The sequence below is a fragment of the Felis catus genome, chromosome D1 (assembly GCF_018350175.1).
Source record: "Felis catus isolate Fca126 chromosome D1, F.catus_Fca126_mat1.0, whole genome shotgun sequence".
NCBI classification, from domain to species: domain Eukaryota; kingdom Metazoa; phylum Chordata; class Mammalia; order Carnivora; family Felidae; genus Felis; species Felis catus.
Genome location: NC_058377.1, coordinates 109,526,745 through 109,542,464, shown reverse-complemented (window position 1 = coordinate 109,542,464; position 15,720 = coordinate 109,526,745). Strand labels below are relative to the sequence as shown.

Sequence of the window (15,720 nt, the reverse complement as noted above, 5' to 3'; positions counted from 1 at the left end):
TGTCCAAACGTGAAGAAAGGCCTCCCAAGTGCTTCTTGGGAGAATGTTTAAAGTACTCTAATTCTTTATGTCTCCACAAATTCAAAGGAAAGAAAGAATAGGGAATCACAGAATTGTTAAAGGGAATGGAAAACTCAACTGTCACTCATAAATCTGGGCTACAAATAAATCAATAAAGATCTTTAAGTCAACCTAATAAAATGTATGCCAATAGGATCTACACTGGGAATCCATTTTTATTTTGTCTTTCAGGAGATCCAAACTCAAATAATGGCTTAATTTCAGTGGTTCTCAAGTTTACCTGCACATTAGGAATCACCTGGGAATTTTTTTCATCTGGGATTTCAAAAATATTTTAAAGCCCAGGCCACACCAGTATGGACTAAACTGTATTCCCTAAAATTCATACGTTGAAGCCCTAGCCCCCCATGTGACTGTATTTGGAGACAGAGCTTTGAGGACATAAATAAAGTTAAATGAGGTCATAAACGTGGAGCCCTAATCTGACAGGAAGATGTCCTTATAAGAAGTGGTAGACTAATTAGAGAGCTCTCCCACCACATATACACAGAGGAACCATGTGAGGAAACAGTGACAAGGCACCTTATTCTTTTTTATTTTTTTATTTATTTATTTATTTATTTATTTATTTATTTATTTATTTATGAAATTTATTGACAAATTGGTTTCCATACAACACCCAGTGCTCATCCCAAAAGGAAGGCACCTTATTCTTAAACTTCTAGACTCCAAAAGTATGAGGAAATAATGTTCTGTTGTTTAACCACCCAATCCATAGTATTTCTTTATGGCAACCTGAGCAAACTAATCCAACACCCTAGGCCAATTAAAACACAACCTCTTGGAGTGGGACACAAATACCAGTCATTTAGAAGCTACGGGGGGGGGGGGGGGGGGTTTGAAATCTGCACAGAGAAGTTTGGGAGCCAATGCCTTATTTCATTTCAACTTGGAACTGTGATGGACCTAGGCTTTTCTTTCCTATTATTATATTTGTAGAAAAATGAGAATCAAGATATCAGTAATTTATAGAACCACAACAAAACCTGCCTCAAAAATCATCTGGAAGGGTGTTACCCCTGATATGTCCTGAGAAGAGCTGGCTTCTTCTGAAGTCCAGTTCAGCTTTGCAGAGAATCCGGGCAGTATAGATTGTATTTCTGTGTGAGAAGAAATGAAGACAAAAAATAAATAAATAAAAAGGCAGTTTGGATAAGTACCAGAGTTTCTGGAATTGTTTATTAAACTGATGAGCCAAGAAGGCATTTCCCTGATGAAAAGATTATCTGCAAAATTTGAAGTATGACTGGAAATGGCTATGCATCAGCAAATTGCTTGAACATTTAGAATTACTTTATGGGGTTAAGACATTTAATCTCATGTTTTCAATTTTTCACATTTGCTAAATCAATTTGTATTTTCAGTTAATTTCCACAAGGTCATGTCCAAAGCTAGAAATCTTCAGAACTGACAGCTCTAGCTTCTATTCTTCTGTTTTCAATAATTAATTCATTATTTGATAAACACAAATCCAGTAAGTGAGCTAATTTAGAATTAAAAGCAGAAAAATTCAAGAATGGCCCTCTCAGGCATTTACCTAATGGAGTACTTTCTTTATTTAATAAGGTAGTTTTTACAAAGTAAAACAAACTCTTCCTAATTTTGTTCACAAATTAACCACTTGGTATGTTTACATATGTTAACTTAGAACTATCTTTCCACAAAGCACCAGGTGGTCCTGCATCATCAACAAAGAGAACCTCAGAATTTGCATCATTGTCCTTCCTTTCTGTATCTTGGCACTCATATTATAAAGGAAAAAAAAAACAAATCTCCCATTTTATAAAATGCCATCCCTTATTTCTCCTCTACATTACTAGTATAATGGAGAACTAAAAACAAAGATTTTGTAAATGAGGTTGACAGTGTTGATATTATACAAGAATCCAACTTTAAAAACAATAATAAAATGCATCCTAAAATAAAAGCACAACTCTCTCCTACAGCACTCATACTACATATCTAATAAATCTGCAACCTCAGAAAGTATGGACATTACCAAGATCAAGTACTAGCTATCAATCTTAATGGGTAGTATTTTTCTTGCCATTATTTGTTTTTCAAATATAATTCAATTGTAAAGCTTGGGATAATATGGCAGCAAGGTTGTGCTACACTGAGGTTTAGTGAACTTGGCATTGAACCAAGATGCCTTGCATCAATCTTTAGTTTTACCACTGACCAACTTTCTGACCTAAAGTGACCCCTTTTTACTGTGATTAAATTACCTTTTGTGAAATAAGAGAAAATTTGTTCCTGAGTCCTACCTTGTCTTTGAAGTACTGATACAGTGCAGAATGGGTAAAACATGTTGATACATAAGAAAAAGTATTGTCAATAACTGAATTCTCCAGAAATCTAATTAACAATTTAAAAAATTTTTTTCAACGTTTTTTATTTATTTTTGGGACAGAGAGAGACAGAGCATGAACGGGGGAGGGGCAGAGAGAGAGAGAGGGAGACACAGAATCGGAAACAGGCTCCAGGCTCCGAGCCATCAGCCCAGAGCCCGACGCGGGGCTCGAACTCGCGGACCGCGAGATCGTGACCTGGCTGAAGTCGGACGCTTAACCGACTGAGCCACCCAGGCGCCCCGGGAAGGTGCAGTTTCAACATATGCTCAACTTATCTTGAAATAGAAGGCTTCGGGGCGCCTGGGTGGCGCAGTCGGTTAAGCGTCCGACTTCAGCCAGGTCACCATCTCGCGGTCCGCGAGTTCGAGCCCCGCGTCGGGCTCTGGGCTGATGGCTCGGAGCCTGGAGCCTGTTTCCGATTCTGTGTCTCCCTCTCTCTCTCTCTGCCCCTCCCCCGTTCATGCTCTATCTCTGTCTCAAAAATAAATAAACGTTAAAAAAAAAATTAAAAAAAAAAAAAGAAATTGCACCTTCCTATTCAAACACATAAAATGATAAAAAAAAAATTTTAAGTTTTTATTTAAATTCCAGTTAACATAACAGTGTAATACTAGTTTCAGGTGAACAATATAGTGATTCAACACTGTCATACATCAACTGTTGTTCATCACAAGTGCCTGCCTTAATACCCATCACCTATTAAAGCAAGTATTTTAATTTCTTTTTAATTTTTACTTATTTTTGAGAGAGAGAGAGAGAGGGAGAGAGAACAAGAACGAGTGGGGGAGGCATGGAGAGAGAGGGAGACACAGAATCCTAAGCAGGCTCCAGGCTTTGAGCTGTCAGCACAGAGCCCGACCCAGGTTTGAACCCACAAACTGTGAGCGCATGACCTGAGTCAAAGTCAGACACTCAACCGACTGAGCTGGTCTGGTGCCCCAAAACAAGTATTTTTAAATCTTAATAAATACATAGTCTAGAAAATACATAGTCATGGTGAGAAAAAGAGAAAAATCTTTACAGACCAGAAATGGAGAGATTCCCCTTATCTTCAGAAAGGAAAAAAGAAAATCCACAATGGTAGGTGAGGACCAAAGATGTGCACCATCTTTGGGGCCTGGACTAGGGAAAAATACATAGGGCTAATATGGCAATAGCCATAGATGTAAGAGCAAGATCCACACAGACCATACACAGGAGATCTAAACAAGGACCCAAAACACAAACTACCAGAGAGTTGATTAAAGCCAAGTGATGCTAGTAGCAGGATCACTGACACAAGCCTTAGAGCTACGTCATGTAAGTGGAGATAAGACTCAGAACTATGTAGTCTATTAAGATGCAAGAGCTTTGTATCTTACTACGCAAGCAAAATTTAATCTAAGATACATATCCTGCAAGATTAGGGCTCAGCAACAGAGAGCTTCCTATTGGAACCCTGTCAATGCAGAATGTGTTCAAAACAAGTGGATGATGGACAATTAGCTCTTATCTAAAAGTTACCAACCAACAAAGACCAATAACATGAAAAATCTGACACATATCAACTAATAAAACTTATACATGAGGAAACAGAATTAAAAAACAATCTGAAAGGAAAGAAGACTATCAACAAAACAAAAAGGCAATCTACTGAAAGAAAATATTTACAAATGATATATATAAGGGGTTGATATCCAAAATAAATAAAGAACAACTCAACACCAACCTCCCCAACAAATAATCCAATTAAAAATGGTAAGATCTGAGCATTTTTCCAAAGACGACATACAGATGGTGAACAGATGCATGAAAAGATGCTCCACATCACTCATCATCAGGGAAATGCAAATCAAAACCACAATGAGATATCATCTTGTGCCTGTCAGAACTGCTAAAATGAAAAACACAAAAAATAACAAGTATGGGTAGGAATGTGGATCCAAAAGGAACTCTCATGCACTGTTTGTGGGAAAGTAAATTGGTATAGTGACTATGGAAGACAGTATGGAGGTTCCTCAAAAAATTAAAAATAGAACTACCATATGATCCAATAATTCCACTACTGGGTATTTACATAAAGAAAAGGAGAAAACTAATTCAAAAAGATATATGCACCCCTATATTTACTGCAGCATTATTTACAATAGTCAAGATATAGAAGCAACCCAAATATCCATTGATAGATGAGTGAATGAAGATGTGCTATGCATGCGTGTGTGTGTATATACATATGTACACATGTATATATATATATATATATATATATAAGTATATATACATCTACATCATATATAGATAGCTATTGATATATACATACACACATACATACAATGGAGTATTACACAGCCGTAAAAATCACCCTATGAATTAATTCATAAGTGAAAACAAAAACAAATGAATAAACAAAGAGAAAGCAGAATCAGACCTATAAATACAGACAGCAAACTTATGGTTGCTAGAGGAGAGGGGAGTGGGGGATGGGCAAAATGGGGGATGGGGAGTAACAGATATAGGCATGTGGTTATGGAATGAACAGGTCATGAGAATAAAAGCTACAGCATAGGAAATATAGTCAATGATGTCATAATAGTGTATGACGACAGATGGTAGCTACACTTGTATTGAGCATAGCACAACCTGTAGAGATGATGAATCACTATGCTATATATCTGAAACTTATGTAGTACTATGTGTCAACTATACTTAAATAAAAAAATTTTTTTCAAAAAAGAACACATTGCCATAGATCAAACAGAATGAGGGGAAAACTCTATTAGAAATCTTGGAAATTAAAGATACAGTGTTTGAAATGAACATGTTAGGGAAGGCAGATTAATGACTGTAAAAGAGCACATTTAAAAGAAAAGGTAGTACCTGAATCTTTTACAGCAGCATTATTCTTAGTAGGCAAAAGTGGAAACAACCCAAATGTCCATCAATAATAAACAGATTAACAAAATATGCAATATTGTTCATCCATAAAAATAACTGAAGTACTGGTCCATACTACAATATGGATGAATTTTTTAAAAATTTTTAATGTTTATTAATGAGAGAGCAAGAGAGCATGAGAGCCAGGGAGGGACGGGGGGGGGGGGGGGGACAGAAGATCTGAAGGGGGTTCCATGCTGATAGTACAGAGCCCTATGTGGGGCCCAAACTCACAAACCACGAGATCATGACCTGAGCCAAAGTCAGAGGCTAAACCAACTGAGCCACCCAGGTGCCCCACAACATGGATGAATTTTGAAAACATTATGCTAGGGCACCCGGGTGGCTTGGTGGGTTGAGCATGTGACTTGATTTCAGCTCAGGTCATGATCCCAGGGTCATGAGATTAAGCCCCGTGTCAGGCTCCATGCTGAACATAGAGCCTGCTTAAGATTCTCTGTCTCCCTCTACCCTTCCCCACTCACGTTTTCTCTCTAAAATAAAAACAATTTTTTTTTAAACATTAGGCTTAGTGAAAGAAACCAGACACAAAAGACTACATATTGTATTATTTCATTTATATGAAATCTCCAAGGTAGACAAATCTATAAAGACATTAAGGATAAACTTTTAAAAGACATAAACACTAAACAAATTTTTAATGGTTTTTTTAAGTTTATTTATTTATTTTGAGAGAGAAAGTGTCCACGCATGTGAGGGAGGGACAGACAGAGGGAAAGAGAGAATCTCAAGCAGGCTCCACACCATCAGCATGGAGCCTGACGTGGGGCTCAATCTCATGAACTGTGAGATCATGACCTGAGCTGAAACCAAGATCTGGGTGCTTAACCAACTGAACCACCCAGTCACCCCACTAAAAAAATTTTTAAATGAAAAAATAGATCCATAATAAATAATGACGGAGAATTATCATAAAACAAAGACAGATGTAAGTACTGTTTGAATAAATTTACCAAATGCCAAGCAGGATAAATTTCTTAAAAAAAAAAAAAAAGGCACAAAAAAAGCCACACAGCTGAACACATCAAAGTGAAACCCAGAATAACAAGGATAAAGAGAAAACTCTAAAAACTACAAAAGAGAATGAAATTATCCTGAAGAAACATGAGTTAGACTTCTCATCAGCAATATTAGATATCAGAAGATAATTAAGTACTATCATCAAAGATCACAAAAAATTAACTTGGAATCTGGACTTTTAAGAGAACCAAACTACCATTAAAGAATGAAAAACTTTAGGGATGCTTGGATGGCTCAGTCAGTTAAGTGTCCCACCTTCAGCTCAGGGGTCACGATCTCACGGTTCGTGAGTTCAAGCCCCACATCAAGCTCTTTGCTGTGAGCACAGAGCCCACTTCGGATCTTATGTCCCCTTCTCTCTCTGCCCCTCCCCCACTAGTTTTCTCTCTCTCTCTCTCTCTCTCTCTCTCTCTCTCTCTCTCTCTCCCTCCCTCCCTCTCCCTCTCCCTCTGTCTCTCTCTCAAAATAAACTTTAAGAAACAAAAATGAAAAACTTTAACTTATTTATAATTTATTTATGTTTTTATTTTTGAGAGAGTGAGTCAGAGTGCCAGTGGGGAAGAGGCAGAGAGAGAGGGAGACACAGAATCTGAAGCAGGCTCCAGGATCTGAACTGTCAGCACAGAGCCTGATGTGGGTCTCAAACCCATGAACCATGAGACCAGGACCTGAGCCGAAGTCTAATGCTTAACCAACTGAGCAACCCAGGCGTCCCTAGAATGAAAAACTTTAAATGTTTACATTCCACATTCACTTGATGAAAGAACTAAATAAACCAAATCAGCATAACCATTTAAAAATGAGTTTAAATTTGCACCTTTTTGCTGAGATAGTGTGGAGATAAGGAAGAAAGAATTATATCATCAACAATATCAAGCTATCTCTTCATATAGCTCTTCAACTGTTAAAGTAGCAAAATTTCAGTCATGTGGCAATGTGAACATGCATCAAAACCATATACCGGGACTTCTTCCAGCAATGATGAAATAACAGGTACTAATAAATCATCCCTCGCACCAAAAACTACTATAAAACTAGGTAAAACATATGAGTCAATTGTTTTCAGGCACTGGACAACAAATAGCACAAGACTGTGATCCTTGAGAGAAGGCAAACTCCTGAGGTAAACCCTATGACTGCCCTGGATGTCTGCCTGGGGAAATTTTCCTGTCCACTGAGCAGGGACCTGGAGCCCAAGCAGAGTATAGTGGACCCAATACGCTGAGAAGGTACAGAACAGTTCAGAGTTGCAAAAGTACCTAGAATCTGCAAGGCAGGGCACAGGAGGGGAGGGAGCTATGCAGAAGTGGGTACTGAAAGTCTGTGTGGGAGCTCCCCATGAGTCCTTGGTCAAAAGCTGGGCTATGCATGCACAGGTGAGACTATATTAAATTTCCCAGACAGCAGCTGCAATGGAGTTGAGAACGAAACAAGACACAAGTGGTCAAGCAGTGCTGGAAAATGTTGGGCTTCAGACCCAACCAGAATGGAGAGACCTTGATAAAATTGATGGTGTCCAGCTAAGACACCAAAAAGGTAAGGCTTTCTTAGCAAAAAAAAAAAAAAAAAAAAAGAGAGAGAGAGAGAGAGGGGGAAAAAAATAGACAACAACAATAATAACCCACTTTCTAGATGAAAATTCATTCTTGACCTAACTTAGGAAATGCCTAAAACCAAGACTCAACAAGATCCACAGAGGAGATAGTTTGGCGATTGAGTGGTATCGAGTTAAAGGAGTTTGGAAAATGACTTGAGCTTCTACATATGAACCCTATAAAAGGTATAAAAACAAGCCAACACTAGGTTAGATTAGCCTGCTAGAACAAAAATCAACACTCTTCAGAGTTAAAACAGAATATAAAATAGGAACACATTATCCAATATAAAATAAGGATTTACTAGATACGCAAAGAAAAAAACATGTAACTCACAAGGAAAAAAAACAATAAAAAAGCCCAAGCCTGTCATAGATGTTATATTTAGGAAAGACTTTCAGACACATATTATTTATTTAAAAAAAATTTTTTTAAGCTTATTCATTTTTGAGAGAGAGAGACAGAGTGTGAGCAGGGGAGGGGCAGAGAGAGAAAGGGAGACACACACTCCAAAACAGGCTCCAGGCTCTGAGCTTTCAGCACAGAGCGCAATGCAGGGCTCAAACTCACGAACCACGAGATCATGACCTGAGCCAAAGTTGGATGCTTAACCGGCTGAGCCACCCAGGTGCCCCAGGTACATACTATTTATTATATGTTCAAAGACAAAGGTAGCTTAAATGTGTCAAATGATATGAAATATCAGCAGAGAAAGGTACACTGTAAAAAAAAAATCAAATGGAAATTCTATAACTGAAAAGTTCATTGACTGAAATGAATTTGCTGGACAAGTTTAATACATTAGATATGACAGAAGAGTCAGTGAAATTATTGAAGACAAAGAACAAAAATGATCCAGTCTGGGGCACCTGGATGGCTCAGTCAGTTGAGCATCCAACTCTTGATTTCGGCTCAGCCATGATCCCAGGGTCATGGCACTGAACCTCACATTGGCTCCATGCTGAGTGTGGAGCCTGCTTAAGATTCTCTGTGTCTCTCCCTCTGCCCCTCCCTGCCACTCACACTCTCTAAAAATAAAAAATAATAAAAAATTATATATATATATATATATATATATATATATATATATATATATATATGCGTGTGTGTGTGTGTGTGTATCTCCATGTCCAATCTGGACAGTAAAGAGATTGAAGAAAAATGAACAGAATCTTAGAGACCTATAGAACAATATCAACCAGTCACAAATATGTATAATGGGAGTTCCAGAAGGAAAAGAAAGTGGAATGGACAGGAAAAATATTAAATGGACAGGAGAAAAAATATGAAAATATGAAAAGTAATGTTTTTTAATTTGATGAAAAATATTAAGATGTGAAAAGCTCAGCAAACCCCAAGCAAGATAAGTGCAAAGAATATAATACCTAAGTACATAATGGTCAAAGTTATCTTCTTAATAAAGAAGACAGAAAATCTTGAAACAAGCTGGGGGAAAAAGCACATACTACCTACAGAGGACCTATAATATAAATTACAGCTGACTTCTTCTGAGAAACAATAGAGGCCAGAAGACAATGGAATAACTTCACTTCAAAGCACTATCAAGCTAGAATTTCAAGTCCACTGAAATATATTTATTTTAAAATGAGGGTAAGACAAAGACATTTTTTGGTAAAGAGAAGATTGAGTAATTCATTGGCAGAGGACCTGTACTACAAGAAATGCTAAAGGATATTCTTTAGACTGAAGATGAAAACCCAGATACACAGGAAGAAATGAAGAGCACCAGAAGTAAATGAGTAAATACAAAAAGCATTTTTTCTTCTCATATTTTTAACATACAACAGTTTAAAGAAAAAATAATAAAATTGTAAGGCAGGAATTATAACATCTGAAAATACTCAAAATAGTGCAAAAAATAGTACTGAACTATAACCCCCCAAGTAAAATAAATAACCAAAAGTTCATCCTGATTAAATAACTGGATTAATAAATAAAAGATTTAGAAGGGACAACACTTTATTATAGATAAATTCCAATAAATAAATGTAGAAGAAATGAGGACATATGATATCACAGTAATACTACAGTAATAATTGCTACAGGCCAGATCTACCAATGAATATTTAGTAGATGAACATTTAAGGAAAAACAGTATATTTGCAAATTCTCACAGTATTTCCCCCAAATATTTAAAAATTACACAAAGTAACCCTACTTAGAAAAATCTGACAGATAACACCTTAACCAAATGATCAAGGTTAATATTGCCACTAAAGAGACATCAACATCATCAATTCCCTCATAACGCACACTGAAATGGGCACATCACCTGTTTGGTATTCTTCCCAACAATGCATAACTTCAATCTAATACAAGAAAACATCACACAAGTTCAAATTGAAGGACATTCTACAAAATACCTGAGAAGTACTTTTCAAAAGTGTCAAAGTCATAAAAGAAAAAGGAAGTTGGAGAAACTGTCACAGATTGAAAGAGATTAATAAGACCTAACAACCAAATGCAAAGTGAGGTCCTGTAATGGATCCAGGAACCAAAAAAGGACATTAGTAGAAAAGTTGGTAAAATCTTAATGAAGTCTATAGTTTAGTTAATACTGTTTTACTAGTGTTAATTTGTTAGTTTTGATGATTGTACTATAAGGGGTTTAAAATATCAATCATAGGGACGCCTGGGTGGCTCAGTCGGTTGAGTGTCTGACTTCAGCTCAGGTCATGATCTCACAGTCTGTGAGTTTGAGCCCCACGTCAGGCCCTGTGCTGACAGCCCTGAGCCTCGAGCCTGCTTCAGATTCTGTGTCTCCCTCTCTCTCTGCCCCTCCGCCGCTCACGCTCTGTCTCTCTCTCTCTCGCTTTGTCAAAAATAAACATTAAAAATATATATTACAGGGAAAACTGGATGAAAGATGTACAAGAATTCTTTGTGCTGTTTTTGCAACTCTTCTGTAAGTCTAAAATTATTTGCAAATTAAAAATATAAATATTCTGCAAAAGAATGAAACTGGACCGCTATCTTATACCATACACAAAAATTAACTCAAAATGGATTAAAGACCAGGGGCCCCTGGGTGGCTCAGTCTGACTCTTGGTTTTGGCTCAGGTCACAATCTCACAGTTTCATGAGTTTGAGCCCCACATCGGGCTCTGCACTGACAGCGTGGAACCTTCTTGGGATTCTCTGTCTCCCTCTCTCTCTGCCCCTCTCCCACTTGTGCTGTCTTTCTCAAAATAAACTTAAAAAAAAAAAAAAAAGGATTAAAGACCATGAATGTAAGACCTGAAATCACAAAACTCCTAGAAGAAAACAGACAGGAAGCTCCTTGACATTGGTCTTGGTGATTAATTTTTGGATTTGACACCAAAAACAAAGGCAACAAAAATAAAAATAAACAAATGAGACTACATCAAGCTAAAAAGCTTCTGCAGAGCTAAGGAAACCATCAACAAAATGAAAAGGCAACTTACTAATAAATGTGAGAAAAATTTGCAATTCATGTATATGATAAAAGGAGTTCATATCTGTAATATATAAAGAACTCATACAAACCAAGAGCAAAAAGATAACAAATAATAAAGTGTTGGTGAGGATGTGGAGAAAAATGAACCTTGTGCACTGTTGGGAAGGATGTAACCTTACTATGAAACCACTATGAAAAAACAGTATGGAGGCTCCTCAGAAAATTAACACTGTAACTACCATATGACCCAGCAACTCCACTTCTTGGTATATATCTAAAGACAACAAAAACACTAACTTGAAAAGACATATGCACCCCATGTTCACTGCAACATTATTTACAATGGCCAAGATATGGAAACAACCTGTTTCCACTAATGAATCAATGGATAAAGAAAATGTTGGGGCCCCTGGGTGGCTCAGTCAGTTAAGCACCCAACTCTTTTTTTTTTTTTTTTTAATTTTTTTTTCAATGTTTATTTATTTTTGGGACAGAGAGAGACAGAGCATGAACGGGGGAGGGGCAGAGAGAGAGAGGGAGACACAGAATCGGAAACAGGCTCCAGGCTCCGAGCCATCAGCCCAGAGCCTGACGCGGGGCTCGAACTCACGGACCGCGAGATCGTGACCTGGCTGAAGTCGGACGCTTAACCGACTGCGCCACCCAGGCGCCCCAAAGCACCCAACTCTTGATTTCGGCTCAGGTCAGGATCTTATGGTGGTGAGACTGAGCCCTGCCACAGGCTCCGCACTGGGTGGTAGCATGCTTAAGATTCTCTCCCTCTCTCTCCCTCTGCCCCTCTCCTGTTCATGCTCACTTTCTCAAAAAAAAAATTTTTTTTAAGGAAATGTGGCATGTATATATATATATACAATGGAATATTATTCAGCCTTTAGAAAAACGAAATCTTGGGCACCAAGGTGACTCAGTAGGTTAAGCATCTGACTCTTGATTTCCTCTCAGATCATGATCTCACAGTTCATGAGATCAAGCCCAGCAGGGGGCTCTGCACTAACAATGCAGAGCCTGCTTGGCATTCTCTCTCATCCTCTCTCTCGCCCCTCCCCTGCTCTCTCACGCTGTCTCTCAAAATAAATAAGTAAACATTACAAAAATTATTAAAAAAAAAAAAGAAAAATGAAATCTTGCCCTTAGTGACAACACAGATGAACCTTGAAGGCATTATGCTAAGTGAAGTAAGTCAGTAAAGGACAAATACCATTTGATCTCACTTATACGTAGAATCTAAAAGGAAAAATGAGCTTATAGATACAGAGAACATATTGGTGGCTCCTGGTAGTGGGGGTGGAGGAGGTAAAGGGGTCAAAAGGTATAAACTTCCAGTTATAAAGTAAGTCAAGGGAATGTAAAGTTCACCATGGTGACTATAGTTACTAATATTGTATTACACATTTAAAGTTGCCAAAAAAAAGAGATCTTACAAGTTACCATAAGAAAAAAATTTTTATCTATGTATGGTGATGGATATTAGACTTATTGCAACGATCATTTCACAATGTATGTAAATGTCACATCATCATGTTATATACCTGAAACTAATATATCAATTATACCTCAATTTAAAAAATGTTCCTTGTTGGATTATTTTGATGCTTTTATAAAAAAAATCAAGTAGCCATATAAGTATGGGCCTATTTCTGGACTCCATTTTTCCCCCATTTTTCTGTCTTTATGCCAAATTCAATACTGTCTTAACTATTGTAGCTTTCTAGAAAATATTCTGTTGGGTAAGTTAAGTCCTCCAGTAATGTTCTTCTTTTTAAAGATTCTTTTAATTATCCTAGATCCTTTCCATTTCCATATAATATTTTCCCTGTTTTTCCCTGCCCCTCTTGCACTCATGCGCAGGCACATTCTCTCTCACTCAAGAAAAAAAAAATTAATTAATTAATTAAAGAAAAGAAAAATAATTAATTAAAAATTAATAACCTTTGGAGACGTCTAGGGGAGAGGGCAGAGTAGGAGGAGCCTAAGCTTACCTTGTCCCACAGATACACCTAGATAACACCCACATCAGTGTAAATAACTCAGAAAATGACCTGAACACTAGCGGCACAGACAGATAAATGTAGACAAAAGGCCACATAGAAGAGGGTAGGAAGTGCAGAAACACAGTAAGGAGACAAAATGACCCACAGCGCTGTCCACAGGAGGGAGGAACACCAGGGCATGGAGAGAGGAGAGGAGCAGACCCCACATCAGGCACCCCAGTCACAGAGGACCCAAACTGACAAGACAAATCCCATAACATTCGGGTTTGAAAACTAGAAGGGCCTAACTTCACAAGTTATTACAATCAGTGGGGCTTGACACCTGGCACTTTAAAAATCAGCAGCTGGGATTTAAAAATCAGCTCTGGGAGAGCTGGAAGGGATAGGAAACTGAGTCCCCATCCTTAAAGAGACAGCACAACAGCCCTGCTGAGATACAGCATGGAAGCAGCAGCTTGAAAAATACCTGGGGAGAGGTATGAAGAGAGGGAGACTTCTCCAAGAATAAAAGAGCCGGCAGGCACCATTTCCCTCCCCTATACCTCACCCTAGATATAGAGACTCCTGTAAGAACTAGTGCAGAGCAAACACTCTCCACCTAGCTTGTTAACAGTGTGCTCCGTCCTTAGGGTTTTCCTTCAGCAGGAAGCACCCCCCTCCATCCTAGCCTGGGCAGGAGTTTTCCCCAGTGGGTGCAAGCCCCCTCCTGCAGCAGACTGGCAGAACTTGCTAGCACTGTGGGCCCTGCCCCTGCATTCTCCTGTAGACACACCCCCTCCAACAATCCTGGGCAGGAACCCATCCAGAGCGGTGCCGCAAGCCTGGCAGTGTGCAAGCAGCCCTCACAGGGGCCAGCACAACTCCAAAGTGACTCCTGCCCCGAAGTGAGGGGAAGATAACCACACACACCAGTCTGACTGTGGCCCTAGCAGTGGATTGGGGGAGACATCGGGTCTGACTGCAGGCCCTACCCACCAATGAAAGCTTCTCAGAGGACAACACAGGGAAAGTGTCCTACAGTTCGGTGCTACCACAGCTTTGGTAAAACCCTGGTCTGACTCAATTCAAACCCAGTGTGGCTCCACTACGGCCCACTAACAACAAAGGGACCAAAATCTGCCCATAACAAAGAGAGCCATTCCAGAAGATTGGACTGAAGGCAAATGCAGCTTGGCCACAAAAGCAGGGCACATGCAACATACAGGAGACACCCAGGTTCTGGCGAACAGAGGACATTGCACTACAGGCCACTACAGGACCTCTTCTTCATAAGGCCACTAATTTCAAGAGCAGGAGATATAGCTGACTTTCCTAACACATAGAAACAGACACAAGGAGTAAGACAAAATGAGAAGACATAAGAATATGTCCCAAATTAAAGAACAGGAAAACATCACAGCAAAAGAGCTAAACAAAATGGAGGTAAGTAATATGCCTGATAGAGAATTTAAAGTAATGGTCATAAAGATACTCACTGGACTTGGTGGAAAAAACAGAGAACTTCAGTGAGACTCTCAACAAAGAGATAGACAACATAGGGGCGCCTGGGTGGCTCGGTCGGTTAAGCATCCGACTTCAGCTCAGGTCGATCTTGCGGTCTGTGAGTTCGAGCCCCGCATCGGGCTCTGGGCTGATGGCTCAGAGCCTGGAACCTGCTTCCGATTCCCTGTCTCCCTCTCTCTCTGCCCCTCCCCCGTTCATGCTCTGTCTCTGTCTCAAAAATAAATAAACGTTAAAAAAAATTAAAAAAAAAAGAGATAGACAACATAAAAAAGAACCAACCAGAGGTAAAGAACTCAATAATTAAAACTAAAAATACATCAGAGGGGATAATTAACAGACCAGAGGAAGCAGAAGAATGGATAAGTGACCTGGAGAAGAGTAATAGAAAGCAATCAAGCTGAACAAAAGAGAGAAAAGAAATAATAAAAAATGAAAATAGGCTTAAGGGAACTCAGAAATACTGTCAAGTATAATAACATTCACATTACAGGGGTCCTAGGAGGAGGAGAAACAAGGTGGCAGAACATTTATTTGAAGAAATTATAGCTGAAAACTTCCTGAATATGAGGAAGGAAACAGAAATCCAAGGCACAGAGAGCCCCCAACAAAATCAACCCAAGCAGGTCCATACTAAGAAACACAGAAGAGGATGGATGCCACCATGATGTTTTATTTTATAGTAAAGACTTCACCAAAACACTACTAGAACTGATACATCTATTCAGTAAGGTCACAAGATACAAAACAATATACAAAAATCCTTTGTATTTCTATACACTAAT

At 38.6% G+C, this 15,720-nt stretch overlaps 1 protein-coding gene across 12 annotated transcripts in view; it reads right to left on the bottom strand.

The window, feature by feature from the left end:
• Positions 1 to 15,720, bottom strand: part of CD1H11orf80 (chromosome D1 C11orf80 homolog) — a 112,792-nt gene that overhangs the window by 43,104 nt on the left and 53,968 nt on the right. For all 12 annotated transcript variants that reach the window (XM_023240092.2, XM_019812721.3, XM_019812725.3 and 9 more), the window contains one exon: positions 1,072 to 1,181. In XM_023240092.2, coding sequence (XP_023095860.2) covers positions 1,072 to 1,181 — 110 coding nt within the window. The remainder of the gene's footprint in view (positions 1 to 1,071; positions 1,182 to 15,720) is intronic.